The 14618-nt window shown below is 54.4% G+C and overlaps 1 protein-coding gene across 7 annotated transcripts in view; it reads right to left on the reverse strand.

The window, feature by feature from the left end:
• VWA5B1 (von Willebrand factor A domain containing 5B1) overlaps nt 1-14618 on the reverse strand; it is an 82140-nt gene that overhangs the window by 53923 nt on the left and 13599 nt on the right. For 5 of the 7 annotated variants that reach the window (XM_070777618.1, XM_070777633.1, XM_070777628.1 and 2 more), the window contains exons 1-3: nt 11746-12288; nt 3304-3468; nt 995-1147 (exon numbers count right to left, since the gene is read on the reverse strand). In XM_070777618.1, coding sequence (XP_070633719.1) covers nt 995-1147; nt 3304-3442 — 292 coding nt within the window. In that variant the 5' untranslated portion in view covers nt 3443-3468; nt 11746-12288. Of the gene's footprint in view, nt 1-994; nt 1148-3303; nt 3469-11745; nt 12289-14618 lie in introns of those variants that run through there. The other 2 variants (XM_070777617.1, XM_070777613.1) reach the window with 1 other exon arrangement.

The following is a 14618-nucleotide window of genomic DNA, read 5'->3' on the forward strand; positions in this document are numbered from 1 at the left end:
TGGAGGGTCACATCTCCATCTTCAGACTCTATGTCCCCCTAGGATTTACACTGGAGCTCTCACCTCTCTCAGAATCTGTGCTGTTTCTTTTCATTGGAAAGGCCCATCCCTCATTATTTCTTAGCCCATCTTATCCACCCACCCAGCCCCTCCACGAAAACCTCCCTGGTCCCAATGTGGCCCCTTCTTTTCCCCCTCTGATATGATCTGGACCGTTTTTGGCATGGCCACGTTCAACTTCCTATCATAGTCACTCCCTGGCATGCCCTAGCTGTTCTTCCAGGCTGGGATAAATCCTAAACTCTTGGGGGGCAACTTTGCGTCTTACATAGCATGGGTGTTCAAAGATTCTTGAACATCAATGATCAGGTGAACAAACTTCATTTCCATCACAGATCCAATGGTGAGAATCTTTTATATCATATGATCCTTGGTCTGGACTCAAGCCTTGGCTCTGCCACTAATATGCTCTGTGGCCTTGGGCTGGGCACTCCCGCTCTGAGCCTCAGTATCATCCATAGCAGGAACCCACAGCCGTTGTGTGAGTACTGACTCTGCACCAGTGACAGGGATGAGCGTTCTGCACGCTCTTTGTGAGATTTCGATGGATTATTAGTTACATTTTACAAAGCAAGTCTTCATTTCTTATCTAAGCTTGCAAGCGACAGGACTGGAAGTCAAATCCTGGTATGACTCATTCTACAACCTCTGAGCTTAAATGATAATATGCTTTTCTGGTGTTTAGAGATGTCTTAAATACCCTTCAGTTGCCTCCTTTGACCCTTACCACTCTTCCCAAGTGAGAGGAGAAACAATTGCCTGTTTTACAGACAGTAAGGTGAAGTTCAGAGAGGTTAATTATTGGGCCACGGTCGCACAGGATTCCCGACTCTTAGTACAGTGCTCTCTCTACCTGATCCCACTGCTCCCCTTTCGGTCTGCACGAGACGTCAGCCACGCCCAGGTCCCGCCACAGCCCCTCCAGCCCTCTTACCTGTGACAGTCGCAGCTCGAATGCCGGTGGCCTCAAAGTGGCCACCCTCTATTTTGGCTTTGTCCTTGATCTGTACCGTCACGACACGGTCCCCAATGACCGCCTCAAAGCCGATCACCGTGGTGTGCTCGTCCAGGGGGTACACGAAGAGACCTGGCGGAGCAGGGCCCGGGGTCACGGGGTGACCCAGCGCCGCTCGGCGTGCCCGCCCCCCGGATGGAACTAGAGCCCCTGGTCTGCCGTTTGAGCACACCATGGCGCTCACTGCCACTTAGAGGGCTCCCGAGGGGACTCGGGCTGGCTGCCCCCCGATAGGATGCGTAGAGTGGCAGGCTCCACGTCAGCGGCGGGTTAGTAAAGGGACCGCTGCTCCCCTGTCCCAGCCATCTCTTACTCTGTGCCATGCTGCAAGCTCACCACGACCACCCAGCACTCTGCCCACCTCCCCACCCTCGCGGCCCCAGGGAGTAGAAAAGAGAATGAAGAGACCGAACCTCTAAAACAGGCAGCCTCATCCACCCGCTTCAGGGAGGAACTGCACTCACCGCGGGGCAGGTGCCAAGATCCGCCCCCCGGTGGCCCTGGCCTGGGGCTGGTCTCGGCTGAGTCTTTGGGAGAAGGGGGCGCTCATGCCTCTGTGGACCCTGAGCCTCTGAGAAACGTCCTGACCACCTTCTCCCCAGAGCATCTGCCTCCTCCTTCCTCCCAGGTTTTAGATTCCCCCATCCTCCTGGCTCCACTGGTGTGGCCAGGGTTTCTGATTTTTCAAGAGAGAGCGGCAATCTGGATTTCTATGTGAGCTGTTGTGTGGGTCTAACGAGACACTCCTGTGTGGTGGATTATCACCCGTGGTGCCCAGGAGCTGGTCTTTGGAGGAAGAGGACTAGGGTTCTAATCTGAGCCCTGCCCTCTGCCCCAGTCTGGTGACATTCAGCATCTCAAAACCTCAGAGCCCTGTCTGAAAACGGGGATGATAGAGTCAAACTCAGGGTCATTGTGAAAATGGGAGAAAGAGCCACCATTCACTAAGCTCCACCCCCCATAGTGTGCGTCCTACATTTTTATGTCTCAGGGCAGCGCTTCTCAGACTTTAAGAAAACACGAGTCACCTGGGGGAGGGGGGCGGGTCTGGTTAAAATGCAGATTCTGATTTAGTAGTTCTGGGGCAGGCCGAGATTCTGCGTTTCTAACCAGCCCTGGGTGATGCCGATGGCTGGGGGAGCACGCTCGGAGGACCGAGGTCCTATCTCATTTAATCAGCCCACTAACCCAGGGGCAGCACAGTGGCAGGACCATGGCGAGCTCTCCATAAATCCCAGTTTCCCATCCCTCTGAGCCTCAGTCTCCTCATCTATAAAATGGGGGCACTGGTTTTTCCACACATGGAAAGCTAAAGGACTGTCTTAAAGCTGTTCAAGTAATACAGTCTCTTTGGTTCCCCGTCAGTCTCACATTAAGCTGTTCTCTGTAGGCTTCCTGAAACAGAGGGACAGGATCTTTGTTCTGCCTGCAAGATTTCTGTGGGGAGGAAAGTTTCCCTTGTAGGTTTCTTTTGGGAACTCAAAGGATTTCAGACACTCAGGTCAGGTTGGAGGGTGGGTGCCCCAAGAGGTGAAGTTTGGGAGTTAGGAGGCCCCCATCACTGTGAATGAGAAGGGATGCGAAGCATAACTATCCTTTATACAGGACCTTCCTGGCCAGGCTTCTGGTAACTCCCTTCCTTACATGCAAAGACTAGAGCACAATTTACAAACAGCCCTTGCAGGGGAACGTCGGTGCACACTCCTGACTTCCGAACACTGATGATTCACATTCGCAGACTGTTTTCCATTCCACGCTGCCCTTCCTCACGCATTACCTCATCTGCTTTTCCCTCAAACCCTGGCATCCAGAGAGACACAGGAGCATCCTGACATCGAGGAGGACTGCGGCTTCCCCAAGGTCACGGGGACGAGAGCTATGCTTAGCACTGGGAGCTCCGGGCCTCCAGTGAGTCCACACACCTCTCCTCCTGTGAGACTCCCTGGGGGATGTGGAGGACTGACTATCTGACCGGTGGGCATGATCTGTGGACATCAATAGGGCTGGGACAGGGCTGGGGCAGAGCCCAAAGCTGGCTTCAAATCCTGACATGACTTGCCCCCAGCTTTAAGACCTGTTGGGCAGAAATGGTATTCCTACTTTTCAGGTGGGTAAACCGAGGCTCAGAAAGGTGACGTGACTTGTCTGATGTCAGCTGGCTGATGCATGTCAGGACGGGGGATTAAGCATGCCCGTGGCCCTGGGGAAGCCCCCGCAGGGACCCTTACCCTGGAAGGGCTGGGCTTCCAGGTTTCCATAGGTGAGGGAGGCGGTGAGCCCCAGAGCGTAGCCGCTGACGAAGGAGGTGACGTCGGACGCGGTGAGGGGCAGGGCCGCCCCTGTGATCTGGTTCAGCAGACCCGGCATCTCGCGGGCTACTCGGCCTTCAGGACCTGCAAGAGGTGGCAAGGCAAGAAGTGGGGAGAGGCCCCCCGCGCCACCATGCCGCCCTGCTCAGTTATCCCCCTTCAGCCTCCACAGGCAAGCAGAGCCTCATTCTCTCCATTTCCCCCCAACCACTTCCCACAGTGATGCTGGACCACCCCTTGGAAGAAAAGGCGTGATTATGCCCTCTGTTTTCACCTCCCAGTAGAGGAAATGAGGCCTGCAGTCACGAGGCCTTGCTGGATTCACGTTGTGGGTCTCCCACTTCCACCTCATCCCTCAGATATGACCTGTGTGCTCTCAAACCTTTGTCCTTGCCACACTCTACCTGGAAGGCTCAGTCCATGAGCCAAAATAAACGAGCCACGTCCCACTGCCCTTAGGTGTCAACTCAGGGCTCCCTTTGCAGGGAAGCCAGTCCACCGTGCCAGGCTTCTCACAGAGCATAGCTTCTCTCCTTCCAGCAGTCTGTCAGGATTCATCCTGTCTCCATGAGATTACGTTATTCACGTCTATCCTCCCCTTTAGGAGAAGGAAATGGCAACCCACTCCAGGATTCTTGCCTGGAAAATCCTGTGGACAGAGGAGCCTGGGGGCCACAGTCCACAGGGCCGCAAAGAGTCGGCCACACTGAGGGACCAAGCAGCAGAAGCATCATCCCCTTTGGAGAGCGCGCTCCTGGTCTCTTGGTGCTTTGCATGGCATCCTAAGTGCTGACTGAATAAGTAAAAGCGTGGTTGGGAACTTCCCTGGCGGTCCAGGGGTTAAGAATCTGCCTGCCAATACCGGGGACACAGGTTCGATCTCTGGGCCAGGAAGATCCCACGTGCTGGGGAACAACCAGGCCCACGGGCCACAGCTACTGATGCCCACCTGCTCAACAGCTTGTGCTCCACCACTAGAGAAGCCGCCGCAGTGAGAAGCCCCTGCAAACTGCACCAAAGAGGAACCCCGCCCTCGCTGCAGCTGGAGAAAGCCCGTGTGCAGCAAAGAAGACCCAGCACAGCCAGAAACAACAAAAAGATGACTGTGATCACGCCAACACCAGTGACTGCCGAGCGCATTTCAGGGCAGGTGCCGATTCTCTGAGGTTCCTGAGACCCTCCCAAGCAATCACCTGCCTTCGAGAGGTGGGGGAAGGAATGGGAAGAGAAGCCGACCAAAGGTTGCGGATACAAACTTGAGGTCCTTTTTGGGTCTTCTTCTGGGTGATGGCTGCGGAAGCCACAGTGGGCTGGTAGCCTGTTGCCGTTTATTTGCAAGGCTGTTCTGTGACTGCTGATGACCCTGTCTTTTCTCTGAGAAGGGAACTCTGTGCTTTTCCATCCTCCTTGTGTTCCCAAGCAAGGATCCTCAGGTGCTCCCACCCTCTCTGCCGGCCCAGGAGTATTGATTTAATTATGTGGCTCCAGCCCAGACAGCTCTCAGCCCCCCGGCATATCTGCAGCATGCTGACTGACAGCAGGAGGCAGATAAGGAGCCAGGAGAGAGGGCTGGATTCCCAGCCGCCTTCTCCCGGGAGTTCTGTCTCAAAGCCCAGGGCAAAGCCAGGGGCAGAACCAGATGGTGGGGCTCCTTTCCTGAGAGAATCACCTCCCTGGCCCTCCACACTCCTTCCCTCCACCTCCTCTTCCTGGTTCCCTCCTGTCCAGAAGGTTGGCAAGCCAGCCCCCAGATGTGTGGGGAACTTGAACTTCAGCTTGGGTTCATCCTGGGGTTGGGGGTGGGCTTCCCCGATGGCTCCGTGAGTAAAGAATCAGCCTGCAATGCAGGAGACACAGGAGACTTGGGTTCAGTCCCTGGGTCGGGAAGATCCCCTGGAGGAGGAAAAGGCAACCCACTCCAGTATTCTTGCCTGGAGAATCCCATCAGAGGAGCTGGCGGCCTACAGTCCATGGGGTCACAAAGCATTGGACTCGACTGGGAGACAAAGCACGCATGCATGGGGTGGAGTTTTGCCAAGGGTGCCCCAACCAGCCCAGTCATGCCACACCGCCCTGTGCCCACCCAGTTTCCTGGGGCCACTCTCCCCCAGGGAGTGGGGCTTGGGTGACGGATGTCGCTAATGCAGGCAGACTCACTGAGCGCTGATTGTTTCCCGTTTGCCCTCTTGGAAAGAATGCACTTGAAATTCTGCGGGGTCTACTTCATGCGTCATCTTTATCAATTCCTCCAGCACTGATAGGAATCTACTGTATTCTGGGTCCTGAATTAGCCACTGGGGATGCAAAGATAAGACATGGCTCCATCCTTAAGGAACTTACAATCCTCAGTTAGAGGGGACGAGGAGTGGGGGAAGTAATAGTAATAGTATCAGTGGCTGGAATTTGTTGAAAATTGAAACTGTGCCAGGCACACCTATTATCTCATCTAATTCTCACAACCTTATAAAGTGCATTGCTTTGCAAGTGAGGACATCAAGGTCCCAAAGAGGTGTGTTTGTTTTTTGCACAAGAGTTTGGGGCCCCCCAAGGACATATGGGTGCCAGGGATGCGTGGGTCGGACTTTCTCCTGGAGGACCCCAGGGGCATCCCTGCAAGAGATGCGGACCAGCGCCAGGAACGCTGAGCATCATCTCTCCAACCATCCTAGCCTCGGGCTCCGGTGGGCATCACCCAGGAGACACCTCGTGGGGAGGAAGGCACCAGCGTCCCCTGGACAGTGTGAGAAGCCAGGCTCGACTTCAGGAGCAGAGCGGTGTGAATTGGTCCAGAGAGTGACAGGGGCTGATCTCAGTGGGTCAGTGTGTAGCCAGGCCCTTACCCTCCTCGTCTTCTTCCTGATTGGCCAGAGCACCTGTCTTTCCCCAAACTGCTGGGATGCAGGATCTGGAAAATGGGCTGGTGAGGTGAGAGGGAAGGGAAAAGGGGATGAATGGACTGGCAGAAGGAATGGGAGGGGCCCCTGGACCTTAGAGGAGCCATGAAGAGAGCAGCAGGTGCAGAGAGGGTAACAAAGAGGATTTCTAAGCGAGGAGCCACTTTAATCCCTGGCTATTCATTCCCTCTTTTATAAAACCAGGTGAGGACTTCCCTGGTGAACCTGTGGTTAAGACTCCGTGTTTCCAATGCAGAGGGTGTGGGTTTGATTCCTGGTTGGGGAAGTTCCCTGTGCTGTGCAGCACAGCCACACACACAAAAAGGAAAAACAACAACAACAAATCCCAGGTGAGTGGAAGGGCCAATAGGTCCTACTTCCCTGGCACTGAAGGTTAAACCGAGTAAGCATAAAGTACGCAGCACAGTGCCTGGCATGTAGCAGGCACTCAATAAATATTTGTAAAGTGAAATGAACGAATGAATGCGGGCAGTCTCCCAGGGACGCTAACCTTTAGTGCTCATCTGCGTGCTGGGCAGATGGTGGAGAACAAGGCAGATGAGGGATATGAACTAACAGAGGCTACAGATCCCAAATACAGCTGCAAGCCAACAGATTCAAAACCCAACTCCTTGTCTCTGTCACAGCTGCCTCCGGCTTGTCCCGCAGTGACGTCCACTCCCAGTAAAGCCGCCAGAGCAGTCCTCAGAAGCCATGGATCCAGTCATGTGGTCCCAGAGTTCGCCGCCCTGCCAGCTCTCCACGCCCCTGGAGACCCCCGATCCAGGCCCCGCACCGGTTTCCTCTCTGGTTTCCCCACTGGTGACTCTGCTTGGCTGTTCCCCCACTGGAGAGCTTTCCAGCTGGGTGTTTCCACTTCTAGGGATGCTTTTCCCCTAGCTCCCTCCCTCCTTCAAGTCTTTGCTCAAAGGACAGCTTCTTCTTAATCCTGGGTTTAAACTTGTAACCTGTTCCCCCAGCTTCACTTCCAAACCCTCATCCTGCTGTCTTATTTTCCCCAAAGCACATATTACTAACGTACTCCATGTAAAGCATTATCATGTTTATTACTTATCGTCCGTCTCCCCGCACGAGGGCGAATCCTGGGGCCTGTGTTTCTCACCGATACTTCCCGAGCGCCTTGAGGAGTGCTTATGCTGTTAGTAGGTGGTGAATAAATATCGTCGAATGAATCAATCGATACATATGGTCACAGGGCAAAGCCGGCCATTTCCGAGTTTCCCATTTTTCCAGGGGACGGAGAGATATCCCCTGACCACCAGGTCCAGGGCAGCTCTTCAGGGAAAATGTTGGAATTAAATCCATCGTTTAGGCTTCCCTCCCAGAGCTTATCAGTCAGGGGCCCAGATACACCCTCCCAGCCAGCACGGCGGTCCCGCCCGTCTTTGAACAGACCATCCACCCAACCGCAGAGGGTGCTCTGTTGTCCTGCCCTTGAACCAACCCCCGGCCAGCTTCTCCCTCTCCTAACCGCCCACCACTTGGCGGCCGGCAGGCTCCTTGACAGGCTGTCTGTGTCCTTGTCCGAGGACCTGCTTCCCTCCTTCCAGCAGGGGCTGCTTATTTCTTGCACCTCCCAGGTTGGGAGGCTGACATCTCTCGGCTACATCCCACCCGCTCTGTGTTGCTTGCCATCCTCAAGGCTCCAACCACGCTCTCCTTTTAGCAAACACTTGGCCCCAGGCTCCTGGCTTCCCTGCTCCCCAAGCCCTGCCATCACCCAGGGGGACTTCAGCTGCTGTGGGAACCGTGCATGCAGCATCTCGGGCTTTTATCCTCCAAACCCCACATCTCAGGAGCCTCTGCTGCCACTCCAGCTCAGCCTCCCATTGCCATGCAGCCCTTGAACTTGAGGCACAGCCCGTGGTCACTCCATCTCCAGAACCTGAGTCACTCGGCACTTTTAAGAGCAGCTTCTCAACACGTCCCAGCTCTCTCTTCTTATTTGTTTTTTTCCTTTGCAGTCATCACCCTCGGATAGACTGTATCTTCTGCTTCTGTATTTGTTTAATGCGTCTCCCCAACTCTCTAGATGATGTATAACCTCCAGTGAGGGCAAGAATTTTTAGCTTGTTTCTTGGCTCTGTCTGCCACCCAAAGAATATTACGGGGTATAGTAGATATTCAATAAATATTTGTCAAGTAGCTGAAGTATCATTGTGAGTGCTTTATGTATACTGCTTGGCAAAAAAATTCATTCGAGTTTTTCTGTATGAAAACTTGAATGAACTTTCTGGTCAACCCAATACAATGAGGGCAGCACCCCACAGAGAGCGGGCTATAGTCCATCAGATCAGTCGCTCAGTCGTGTCCGACTCTTTGCGACCCCATGAATCGAAGCACGCCAGGCCTCCCTGTCCATCACCAACTCCCGGAGTTCATTCAGACTCACGTCCATTGAGTTGGTGATGCCATCCAGCCATCTCATCCTCTGTCATCCCCTCTCCTCCTGCCCCTAATCCCTCCCAGCATCAGAGTCTTTTCCAATGAGTCAACTCTTTGCATGAGGTGGCCAGTGTACTGGAGTTTCAGCTTCAGCATCATTTCTTCCAAAGAACACAGTCACCAAGAGTTGGTTGGACATGACTGGGAGGCTAAAACACCACCACCAGTTCAGAAGCAGGTACTCTTACCATCCATGTGCTACAGATCGAAAACACCGAAGCTCAGAGAGGTGAGGCAACTTCCTTAAGCCCACCCAACCTTGGGCTGGGCGTTAACCAAAGCAGAAGGACCAGAGCCCAGGTCCTTACTGTGAGGCTACCCTGCCTCCTGCAGGAAGCGTCTCCCTGAGTCTTGGCACTTCTGCCCACATCCTCCTGACATCCTCTGCTCTCTACCCCCATGGGGGCAGCAGCTTCAGTGTTCTCTCCTGGAGCATCTCTACCAGCTCCTACCTGCTCCTTCAACCTCCAGGCTGATTTCCTCCTAGTCCCCTCTGCCATCTCATAGGTACACATGCAAGTGTGAACACACACACACACCCAGGCACACACGCGCCTTCCCTTTCCCTTGAGCTTCGCGGCTCCCCGTTGTGTCTGTCCTGCAGGTTAAACTCCCTGAGCAGCACTCAAGGCTCCTCCCCACCAGCTCCCTGCCGCCACCCGAGTCAGCTCCTATTACGTCCTGCGTGTTCCCTTTGCTCCAAACACACTGACCTTCTCACCGTGCCCTTCCTGCACTGGAGCCTTTTCCGGCAATGATCGTGACCTTCCTCTCTGCCTTTCAGAGTCCTCTTCACCACTCAAGACCCACTTCCCCTGTCACCTCCTCCCCAAAGCCTTCCCTGACAACCCAGCCCATCAGACATGCCCTCCTCGGGGTCTCCACAGTCTCTGGGCATTGTCTGCCACCTCACACATCGTGGAGCTCTGTAACTACCCACCTGCAATGGCTTGTCTCCTCCTGAGGGTCGTGGGCACAGGAAGAACAGGGGTGCCCCTCCCCTTTCCTGCGCCCCAGCTCCCTGCAGAGGAAGGGTCTGAAATGGAATCATCTCCTAGGGTCATCAAGTGCTTTGCAATCATCGCTAATGCTCACACACACCCTCACATTACAGGTAGGGAAGTTGAGGGTTAGGGATCTGGAAGCCAGGACCACATGGCTGGTGAGGGGTCAGGATGGCTGAGATAGGAAGCAGCCTTCCTTGAAAGCCTGTACTTCAGGATTTCCCTGGTGGTCCAGTGGCTGAAACACCATGCTCCCAATGCAGGCGCCTGGGTGTGATCCTGGTCAGGGAACTAGATTCCACGTGCCTCAACCAAGAGTTCAAAAGCGAAAGTCAATATATTAGTTGCTCAGTCGTGTCCAAATCGTTGTGACCCTGTGGACTGTGGCCCTCCTCTGTCCACATGATTCTCCCGGCAAGAACACTGGAGTGGGTAGCCATTCTCTTCTCCAGGGGATCTTCCTCATCCAGGGATCAAACCCAGGGCTCCTGTCTTGCAGGCAGATTCTTTAATCTGAGCCACCTGGGAAGCCCTGAGTTCTCACACTGCAACAAAAGGTCCTGAATGCCGCAATGAAGATTAAAAATCCTGCCTGCCGCAAGTAAGACCCATCACAGCTAAATAATTCAGTAAATATTAAAAAAAAGTGCACCTGTGCTTTCCCTTCCCCAGCTGCTTCACGGTCCATGCTGAGCACAGGGAAGGGGAAAGGAAGGAGGGAGGGAGGGGGAGAAGGAGTGAAGTCCAGGACTCCGGTGAGCTAGGGTTGTGAGTGCCGGGGACCCTGGGCTTCCTCTGCTCTGATGCCTCTCAAGATGCAGCCGGGACCCCAATTGGATCGTGAGCCCCACTAGCGGCCCCCCCCACCTCCAGGTTGTCCTGGAACAGCCTGGGGTGCAGGGTTCTAGGCGGAGCGCAGAGGCTGGCTGACAGATGACTGCAGCGGTGTGACTTGATTCAGATGCGATGTGAGAAGGCTGCGTGGGGAAGGAGCTGGGAAAAGATGCTGGGCCCCGCCTGGCCTCAGTCGTGATGATGGCCTGCACTGGGCTCCTGGGTCAAGAAGTGGCTGCATGCCTTCCCTGCCAGGGGGCATTGACTTTCTTCAGTTTCAGAAAGAAATTGGAAAGCAAGACGCTTGTGGGGCTGCAGCGAGGTCCCAGGAGCTAACCTACTGCCTGGGGATAGAGTCCCTGGACAGCTACTTCTGGGCAACCTTGGACCAGTTACTCAACTGTGCCCTGCCAAGGACCTCCTGTGTAACCTCAAGCAAGTGACTTAACAGTTTGGTGCCTTAGTGTCTACATCTGTAAAACGGGCCCATGCCGGTTCCCCTGCCCCACTCCTAGGAGACTGGGACGATAAAGGAGAGAATGCCTGTCAAGTGAATGGGTGCGAGCAGGCAGGTCCTGGTGGGGCTGGGGGCTTCTCCTGTCTCCCCTCCTCCATCAGCCCTCCCCGAGGGGCCACTTCCTGACCCCTGGGCAGACCGCTCCCCTGGAAATGTCCTTCCGTCTCTGCCCGAGTGCTCATCTCAGTAACTCCTCTGCTTCTGCCCTTGGAGCTGTTCAGTTCAGTTCAGTCGCTCAGTCGTGTCCGACTCCTTGTGACCCCATCGACTGCAGCACTCCAGGCCTCCCTGTCCATCACCAACTCCCGGAGTTACTCAAACTCATGTCCATTGAGTTGGTGATAGCATCCAACCATCTCATCCTCTATTGTCCCCTTCTCCTCCCACCTTCAATCTTTCCCAGCATCACAGTCTTTTCAAATGAGTCAGCTCTTCCCATCAAGTGGCCAAAGTATTGGAGTTTCAGCTTCAGCATCAGTCCTTAAAGGGAGGCCTCCTCCCTCCACCTGGAAAGTCATTCTGGAGGCCTCTCACCCCTCACCCCAGTCAGATCGCCTCCAGATTATGTCCACAGAGTTGGAGGCCCCCAGCCGAGGGGCCTCAGCCAGGCCTAGGAGAGGTGCAGATGGTGAGCTGGCCCACTCACCTTGGGCTCGGGGGTACGCCTCCTCTGCCCTGCGGTCGATGCCTCTCGGAAGTCCATGCCATAATGCCCTCACTCAGGGTCTGTCCCCCAAGGACCCCCACACCCACTGACCAACACTGACACTCCCATCAAAGTGGGGGCAGAATTGATGGGTTCCTAGGATCCGATCTGATTGTTCTAAGCTTCTAGAATTCTGGGGCTCTCAAATTCTGGTCCCACTTCATCTAAACCTCCCACCATGGGTTCATATCCCCCCAGTGTGGGTAAACAAATTGGTGCTTCTGGCATCCCCTCTCCCCACCTTATTCACCCCACGCTCCAACCAGTTAAGACCCCTTGAATTCGTCCAAATGAGCCAGACTTTTCCAGCTTCCATATCTCTTCTGAGGCTGCCAGTTTCTGCCAGGAATGCCATCCCCACGCCAACCGCCTCCTCTAGAGGAGATCTGACTCATCCTTTAAGACCCAGCTCAAATACCACCACTTCCATGAAGCCTTCTCGGGGGTCCTGTGCTGAACAGAACTACCCCACTCCCACCCCCAGCGCAGTCAGCCCCTGTCGCATCAGCCATCTCATTATCCGTGTGCTGCGTGTCCTTTCAGCCAATGCGTGTGGGACACGGTGCGGGCCTGGGCAGGCAAGGGCTGCACCCCCAGGCAGAGACGCCACCCTCCTGAGCAGGGAGGTGGTCAGCTCCTAGAACTCAGGGCAGGCACTCTCTCTCCCCATTGTGCATCTGGCACATAAACTGCTCGACAAGGAACTCAGGGAAGCGAACAGCAAGCGCTCCGTTTGTGGACTCAGTGCATGAGTGGGTGAGTGAATGGCTAGGGGCGATGAGCGAGGGGTGGGAAGAGGCCTTGGCGATGGGAGGAATCCCTCTATCTCAGCCCAGCGCCGGGAGGATTCCATCCCAAACACAGCTGCAGTCCCATTGTGGGAGAGGGCCCGGGGGACGGTCGGGTCACTTGGGTCGGAGCGGCGCTCGGTGTGCCTGTGCGGCCCGAGGGACCTGGAGTGCTGCCAGGACGGGCATCCAGGGCGGCCAGCCGTGCATGTGGCCGAGGCCTGAGCCGCCCACACCTTGGGAGACTTCCAGCTAAGAGGCTGCATCCAGACCTGCTGGAGGAGGGAGAAAGGGGCATATTCGGATCTGAAACCTCCAGGTTCGTGAGTGCCAGTGGGTAGAGTTACTGATGAGAATCTTTGCCGTGTGACATTCAGGAGAAGTAAAAGTGGAGGTATGAGTCACTCGGTCCTGTCTGACGCTGTGTGACCCCGTGGACTGCAGCCCACCAGGCTCCTCTGTCCATGGGATTTTGCAGACAAGGATACCCTAGTGGGTTGCCATTTCCTTCTCCAGAGGATCTTCCCGACCCAGGAATCAAACCCAGATCTCCTGCATTGCAGGCAGACGCTTTACCTTCTGAGCCACCAGGGAAGCCCACAAGGATACCCGAGCAGGTTGCTATTTTCTCATCCATGGGATCATCCTGACTTAGGGATCAAACCCGCGTCTCCTGTGTCTCCTGCATTGGCAGGTGGGTTCCTTACCACTGAGCCACCAGCCAGGGATGCCCACTGTGAGGGTTACAAGCAAGTTCTTGCTCACCCCAGTGTCTTGTTCTCCATGAATGCTGATGACCGCTTTCATGTCCTTCTTCCATTGGGATTTCCTCCTAGTCTTACTTTTCCCCCAAACTCAGACTGCTTCTGGGCACCTATGTTTTTTGGCATTTCCCATTTAAAGGAGTACGTCAAGGCTGTATATTGTCACCCTGCTTATTTAACTGCTATGCAGAGTACATCATGAGAAATGCTGGTCTGGAGGAAGCACAAGCTGGAATCAAGATTGCCAGGAGAAATATCCATAACCTCAGATATGCAGATGACACCACCCTTATGGCAGAAAGTAAAGAAGAGCCTCTTGATGAAAGTGGAAGAGGAGAGTGGAAAAGTTGGCTTAAAGCTCAACATTCAGAAAACGAAGATCATGCCATCCAGTCCCATCACTTCATGGCAAATAGATGGGGAAACAGTGGCTGACTTTACTTTTCTGGGCTCCAAAATCACTGCAGATGGTGATTGCAACCATGAAATTAAAAGACGCTTACTCCTTGGAAGGAAAGTTATGACCAACCTAGACAGCATATTAAAAAGCAGAGACATTACTTTGTCAACAAAGGTGCTTCTAGTCAAGGCTATGGTTTTTCCAGTGGTCATGTATGGATGTGACAGTTAGACTATGAAGAAAGCTGAGCGCTGAAGAATTGATGCTTTTGAACTGTGGTGTTGGAGAAGACCCTTGAGAGTCCCTTGGACTGCACGGAGATCCAACCAGTCCATCCTAAAGGAGATCAGTCCTGGGTGTTCATTGGTAGGACTGATGCTGAAGCTGAAACTCCAACCCTTTGTCCACCTGATGGGAAAAGCTGACTCATTTGAAAAGACCCTGATGCTGGGAAAGATTGAGGGCAGGAAGAGAAGGGGACGACAGAGGATGAGATGGTTGGATGGCATCACAGACTCAGTTGACATGGGTTTGGGTGGACTCCAGGAGTTTGACAGGTAGGCCTGGTGTGCTGTGGTTCATGGGGTCAAAAAGAGTTGGACAAGACTGAGTGACTGAACTGAACAGTTGTGGCCATGGCCACCCCTAGCCCCCATCCCTGCCATTCAGCCACCAGACCCCCTTTCCCAAGGCACCCAGTCAAGGTGTGGACTGAAGAATATATTCATTGCCTCAGTTTCCCTTTGAGGTCCAAGGCCGGTTGATGCCAAGCTGTGAGGCTGCAACTTCACACATGAGAGAGGCTGTGTAGACTGAGGCCACTGGACAGGTCAAGGCTCCCAGGCCTGAGTGCCAGCTCTG

The sequence above is a fragment of the Bos indicus genome, chromosome 2, assembly GCF_029378745.1.
Source record: "Bos indicus isolate NIAB-ARS_2022 breed Sahiwal x Tharparkar chromosome 2, NIAB-ARS_B.indTharparkar_mat_pri_1.0, whole genome shotgun sequence".
Classification (NCBI taxonomy): domain Eukaryota; kingdom Metazoa; phylum Chordata; class Mammalia; order Artiodactyla; family Bovidae; genus Bos; species Bos indicus.